This window comes from Sprattus sprattus (assembly GCF_963457725.1).
Source record: "Sprattus sprattus genome assembly, chromosome: 2".
NCBI lineage: Eukaryota > Metazoa > Chordata > Actinopteri > Clupeiformes > Clupeidae > Sprattus > Sprattus sprattus.
Window position 1 is genome coordinate 28,086,234 of NC_137921.1, and position 6,984 is coordinate 28,093,217.

At 46.5% G+C, this 6,984-nt stretch overlaps 1 protein-coding gene across 3 annotated transcripts in view; it reads right to left on the minus strand.

The window, feature by feature from the left end:
• The window catches only part of lpp (LIM domain containing preferred translocation partner in lipoma), a 213,253-nt gene that overhangs the window by 92,730 nt on the left and 113,539 nt on the right, over positions 1-6,984 (minus strand). For all 3 annotated transcript variants that reach the window (XM_080857883.1, XM_080857882.1, XM_080857881.1), the window contains one exon: positions 5,673-5,795. In XM_080857883.1, the coding sequence (XP_080714009.1) occupies positions 5,673-5,795 (123 nt within the window). The remainder of the gene's footprint in view (positions 1-5,672; positions 5,796-6,984) is intronic.

Sequence of the window (6,984 nt, forward strand, 5' to 3'; positions counted from 1 at the left end):
GTGGGTAAAAAAGGGTCAACAAGAGTTAATCAGGCAGAATCAGCATCAGCTGGGCGGTGTGTATATGTGTGTGCTGATGGGGAGGTGTGTGTGTGTGTATCACTGAACATGTGTGTCTGTATTTATATGTGTTTGTGTTCATGCTTGTGGCCTGGTAACAGTGTAAAAACAAACACACACTGAGAGGTAAGCGCTTCTTTTTTCTGTAGAGCCACAGATATTATTAACAGGGTGGGCTGCGGAATGACATAATTATCCCATTTGCAGTGCACACACACACACACACACACACACACACACACACACACAAAATGTTCAGCGAGCTGCTGTAGGAAAGCAACCAAAGGCAGCTCCAAAACTGCTGTCTAATCTCCACGCTGTCACCATGTCATCTAGGAAGATTTTTAGCAACGTGCGAGAGAAAAAAAAGTGTTAAATATGTGAGACGCCTGACACTTAGACCTGACAGTGGCTGGAGAGGCGACGTTTTATGGGTACATGGCCATTTCAGCGAGCAAACTAAAAAAAGAGGCTGTTAAAACTGACAAAAAAAATATTCCGACACTGAAAACATAAAACAGGGATTATGTACTCGGCAGGAGGGCAAAAATAAGTCCGAGTGACGGTTCTTGGTGGGTCGGTTTGACCTTGACAGGGATAGCTGCTCGAATCACAACACTGTGTTCGCCCCTCTCTCGGAGCGGATCAGGTGAGTATAAATTTTTCAGCTCGAACTGAAAAAAGCTTTCAGAGTCCTCCTCCTGACTTGTAACACTCGCAAGGTATTTTTACAAAGATCTGCACTTATTCTATATTTTATTTAGGAATGATCTACCTGCCTCTTCCATGGAAATGGGGATGACGTGGAGTACAACCCTGGTAATGTCTTTCAGCGTTTGTGTGTCTCTTGGAGTTTGTCTCTGTGCATGTCTGTTTGTGTGCATGTGTGTAGTTTTGCTATATTTTGGACGTCACATCCGAAAACTCAAAAACAGAGGTTTTAGGTTTTTTGTGTGTTTTGTTTTTTATTTTCAACAGAGTGGTGTATCACTGACCCTGCTTCCATTTGCACTTGTGTGAGGTCAGTGTGCAGCCTGTGTGTATGAAAACAGCGTGGCTCTGACACACTGATACTAACCCCCCTGACATTTCCCCGCTCACTTCGCATTTCCTTCTCTCGCTTATGACTTGATGTTAAGGTGCGCGCGCGCACACACACACACACACACACACACACACACACACACACACACACACACACACACACACACACAGGGAGGCCATTTCTGAGCCTTAGCCTAGGAGATTTCCGTGGGACAAACTTCACAGCCCAGGTGGTTATGAGCGGAGCCTGTCTCTTTAATCTCTGGCCAGAGATCTCCACCATCAATGGCGTCTCAGGGCAGCCGCACCCCTTCAAGATCTGGTCCTGTCCGGTCAAAATCATCCATGGCCTGCAGTATCCCAGCCTCCACACAATAACGCTTCCACGTACCACTGAGTCTAAATGACACAAATCTCACGTTTTCAAACTGAGGTGGTGCTGAGAGTTTGTGTGGCTCAGTCCTACCAGAAATGTTTCTTGGTTTCTTAACTCCACCATCAAGCACAAAGCTGTGATATGTTGGTGTGGGTTATTTATGTATTCTTTTCTGAAACATTAATCTGAACAGCAAGATTTTTTTTTTTTTTTCTACACCTGAGATTCGCCTGGCAATACCTCTACGCGCTAATGTGAGAAACGGTGTGAAATGGACAGAGCACATAACACCTATGCTTGAAGGACGCAGGATGTTAGGTGTATATACTGTATGTGTGTGTGTGTGGGGGGTGTCTGTACTGAAGTCAAAGCCCCTAAGTGCAACCACCACCACCTCAGCACTGGGACAACCACAAGACCCCCTCTTCTCAACCCATCATCCTCAAAGAGCTTCCACCAAACAGCTCCTCACACTCTCACTCCCCTGAAGCCAGCAGAAGGTAGGCCCTTGTCTGTCTGGCCCGCACTACCCACGCAAAGGGTGTGATTTTTTTTAAAGGCGCTGGCCTACATTTCTTGTGTGTCAGACTATTTAGTGAAGTGCCCTGGGCTTCGACTAGTAGACGGTGCTCTTAACTTCATTTCATATCTATTAATGATATGGGTCACTTTATTTTTAATCGCATCACACTTTCCAAAAAAGAGATATGGCGGTGGGACACCCGTGAAGTTTACTTCAACATCTACTTTGTTTTGGCTCATTTTTATTTCGCCTCAGACTTCAGGGAGCTCTGTTCCTCTGTTCCTCTGGTTCTGGCTGGAGGCAGAACTGAATGTGTGAATGACCAGGGGGCCGGGAGGGGGGAGTTCCCAGGTAGAGGTGTATTGGCTGTAGCTATTCCACTCATCCATCATTCATACAACAAGTATCCTGCATCCCAGTGTCTTGTTTCAAGCCTCTTTCACACGACACCCATTCATGTATCAGATTATAAGAACACATGGTATAGAACACATTTTCATTCCAACTCAGTCTTCCATAAGGGTAAAGTCAAGAGTGTTGTGTATTCCCGCCTGACTGTGTATTACTGAATACTACAGAGTGCAAACCTCTGCTAGGTGTCAAACATGCAAGACCAGATATGACGTTTAATTTACAAGGCGGCAAATAGCTCAAGCTCGGACTTTAGCTGGTCAGTAAGCAGCATGGCACAAACCGCGCTGCAACAAGTCTTTGTCAATTCCCACTGGAGCCACGACAGAAGATTATCGTTAATGTAACTAGGTCGCCAGGGGACAGATTAACGCTTCAACTTGACCGTTTTGCTCCCATGCATACTCTGCAATGCAAATCTGCTAACCAGCACAGATGCGACATATTAAGTGTTGTGTAATAAACGTGGTCAAAAAAATAGGCTGCCATTTTAGGCCATTTGACCCTCTTCTGCAGTCAGATATTATCTTTATTCGAGGCTCTGTCATGTGTTTGGATGCACTCATGGACGTGCTAGAGGAGTCATGAGCGACATACTGTACACGCCAGAGAGTGGGGGTGTGAGGTGTGTGGTGGGGGTGTGAGGTATGCAGTACTGTACACGCCAGAGAGCAGCTGACTGGGGCCGGAGATTAAGGACCGGATCTGGGCCGGTTCTGAGCCGGTTCTGGGCGGCACTTAATTATCAAATTCTATGTATTTATATTGTGGCGTTAACAACTACAGTCTCCCACAGTGCTCAAGGTGTGTGGTGGGGGAGTGAGGTGTGTGGTGAGGGAGTAAGGTGTGAGGTGTGTGGTGGGGGTTTGAGGTGTGTGGTGGGGGTGTGAGGTGTGAGGTGTGTGGTGGGGGATTGAGGTGTGTTGGGGGGGTGTGAGGTGTGAGGTGTGGTGGGGGTGTGAGGTGTGTGGTGGGGGAGTGAGATGTGTGGTGGGGGTGTGAGGTGTGAGGTGTGTGGTGGGGGTGTGAGGTGTGTGGTGGGGGTGTGAGGTGTGAGGTGTGGTGGGGGTGTGAGGTGTGTGGTGGGGGAGTGAGATGCGTGGTGGGGGTGTGAGGTGTGAGGTGTGGTGGGGGTGTGAGGTGTGAGGTGTGGTGGGGGTTTGAGGTGTGAGGTGGAGGTGGAGGTGGAGGTGTGTGGTATGTAGTTATGTGAGGTTTGGGGTGGGTGTGTGAGGTGTGTGGTGGAGGTGTGATGTGTGTGGTTGGGGAGTGAGGTGTGTGGTGGGGGAGTGAGGTGTGTGGTGGGGGAGTGAGGTGTGAGGTGTGTGGTGGGGGCGTGAGGTGTGTGGTGGGGGAGTGAGGTGTGAGGTGTGGGTTGGGGGTGTGAGGTGTGTGGTGGGGGTGTGAGGTATGCAGTGTGAGGTGTGTGGTGGGGGTATGAGGTGTGTGGTGGGGGTGTGTGGTGGGAGTTTGTGGTGTGTGGTGGGAGTTTGTGGTGTGTAGTGGGGGTGTGAGGTGTGTGGTGGGGGTGTGAGGTGTGTGGTGGGGGTATGTGGTGTGCAGTGGGGGAGTGAGGTGTGTGGTGGGGGTGTGAGGTGTGCAGTTTGGGAGTGAGGTGAGGGGTGCAATGTTCCCTCTAATTTTTTTCAGCACTGAGCAAATATTTTTTATTCTGACCGCACATTTCAGCACTGTGAGCAATTCGTAAACCCCACGACCTGACGGAAATGACCACGAGCCTGTGTTAACCATAGGTTTCCAAAGAGATGACAGCAAATGCATCAATATGTCTACAAGGTTGATATTTATTCAATATCCTTTATATGGCTGGACTTTGGAACATTTAAATGATGGTGTTTTACCAGTCAGTTTAGTTGAACTTAAAGGATCTTTGGTTGAAAATAAATAAGGTTTAGGGTTTATGACTGGTTCACTGGTAATGAACGATAATGATGTATAGCCTATATATATACAAAATAAAAGTATCCAAGGTGTTTAGTCATTTCTCAACATTTAAGTAGAACTTCATTGAAAGAAAAATGCTAATGCAGTGCTTTACAATAAATATAGTAATTACGGTGTATTTTTTCCTAAAGGTAGCCTTTATAAATAATTTAATAACTGGAGTGGTTTGCAACAAACTAAGCTACAAAACATGTCATTTGAATTACATTGAGGGAGCTAGGCCTATCTGGCTGTGTGGCTCATCTTGTCTGCAGGCCTATGGAAGACACACCTTTCTGGCTAAACATATGTCAAAATGTTGTTGCCGTTATCAAGATCACTTTGAATAGGGCCTAATAGGTCTAATTGAAAATATTGGAAATTTCTACCTCAAATCTTCTCGCCTCACGATTTTGTCTTAGTGGCATTCATTAGACTGAAACCGCGTTCACAGTCGGCGTTAGATGCTTGGAACGTGCCACAAATGGCAAGAAGTTGTACCAGATCTGGAAAATGCTCACTTTTCAGCGACCACCTTTTTTTCAATAACCATGAACTTGAATTAGTTTTTGACAAATGCGTCCCGGTGTTCCGGGTCCGCATATTATGCTTCCTCCAGAAGCACTTCGAACCTTTTCGCCAGATTGGTCACGTCATTCAGCCCATGATCAAATTTACTAACTGCACGATCCAACGTGTCCGGCTCAAAGGCAGCCCACTCAGCTCAGGGAAGCGGGCATCCAAGTGCTCACAAGCTTTAAGGACAAACAGAATAATATCACTTTTGTTCACTGCATGTTTTCCCACGAGCAAACTCTTTTCGTGTTTGCCTCCGAGCATATGTAAATATGTCTGAAAGTTTTATCCTACCTGAGTCAGTTTGGACTATTTCATCTAGCCGCTCATGTTTAAACGTTAGGCAGACCTTTTTCTGGGGCACCTGCTCTGCCTTTCTTTTCGCCATGGTAGCCTATAACTGCTGGAGCAGAGCCCGGCAAGAGAGCTAAAGGACATTTTGTATGTAAACATTCTAACGCACATCCGGCTTGGTTGTCAGACATGTCAGTATTTTAAATGTTTATTACCTAGCCTACATCCCCTTTGATGCTCAGATTTTTAAACCCTAAAAAAAAATCGTTTATGCGGTCTGAAAAATGTGCGTGGTCTGAAAAATCTATTGCGCGGCCTCTTCGACTGGCCTGCGCGGGCACGCGCGCGCAGCTTAGAGGGAACGCTGGTGGGGTGTGAGGTGTGGGGTGTGTGGTGGGGGTGTGAGGTATGCAGTGTGAGGTGTGGGTGCAGTGGGAGGCTTACCTGCTGGTTGCGGGGCTTGTATGGGGAGCTGCTCTCCAGGTCTGCCAGTATGCTGGTCAGGGAGTCGATCTCGGCGTCTAGACTGGAGCGCCTCTCTTCCAGGGTCTTCTCCGGGCCCTTCACCTTCACACACACACACACACACACACACACACACACACACACACACACACACACACACACACACACACACACACACACACACACACACACACGCACGTTCACACATGCACACACACGCACACACAGACACACAAAAAAGCATCAGAAGACAAACACACAAAGACAGTCATTTCCAAATACTGCAATTATCAAAGCACTCAGATCCATAATTCACAAGCACAAGTCTATTCCAGCTGCTAAATTGTTGCACAAGTGCTCATCCTTGCGTGGAATTGGATGTTTCTAAAACTGTGAAGGAACTGCAAGGCTTTGAATGTTTTTTTTTTTTTCTTTCTTTTCTCCTTTCTTACCTAGGACTTATTTCCTGTCTAACACACTGTAGGATTCTCAACCTGCCTGGTTTCACTTTGGCTTGGGGCAGCATCGTGAGTGGAAACCATCACCAGCACAGGCAGTGTGTGTGTGTGCATGTGCGTGCGTGCGTGCGTGCCTGCGTGCCTGCGTGCGTGCGTGCGTGCGTGCATGCGTGAGTGAGTGCGTATGTGTGTGTGTGTGTATGTGTGTGTGTGCATGTGTGTGCATGTGGGTGTGTATGTGTGTGTCTCCACAGTGATGGAGGTCATGCTCCTTCAGTCACCCTTCACCATGTTATCCTATCACACATGTGTATTTTCACACCTGTGTATTCAATTTATAAGGAATTTGGCTGTTCTCATACTTCTCCCACAATCACGTTCTTTCTGCCCACCCCTTTTTCTATTTCTCTCTTTCTCTCTCTATTTTGCTCCTCCTTCTTCATCCGTCTACTTCTCATCACTCATCTCTCTTTCTGATCTGTCGCTGGCTCCTCTGATTCATATCATTAGATTTTATCTCAGGACTTTCATAATAATAATCTTATTCAAAGAAATTTAATTTAATAGGAGTAATCACATCATGATTGGAAAACGCAGAAAAAGGATCAATGGACCAAACACACAACCTTAAAATTAAAATGTTCAAGGCGGCTCAATGTTTTGATAGACAAACAAGATAAACATGTTCGAAGAAAAAAAGGCCAAATCCCCAACTTTACAATCAGTCAGGCGCTACATTAAAACTAAGAAATGCCCGCAGGAGTCTTTATCTCTGATAGGGTCAATCTGATCAAGAACATATTCAAAATACAGTCCCCCTTTGTTTTGTGCCA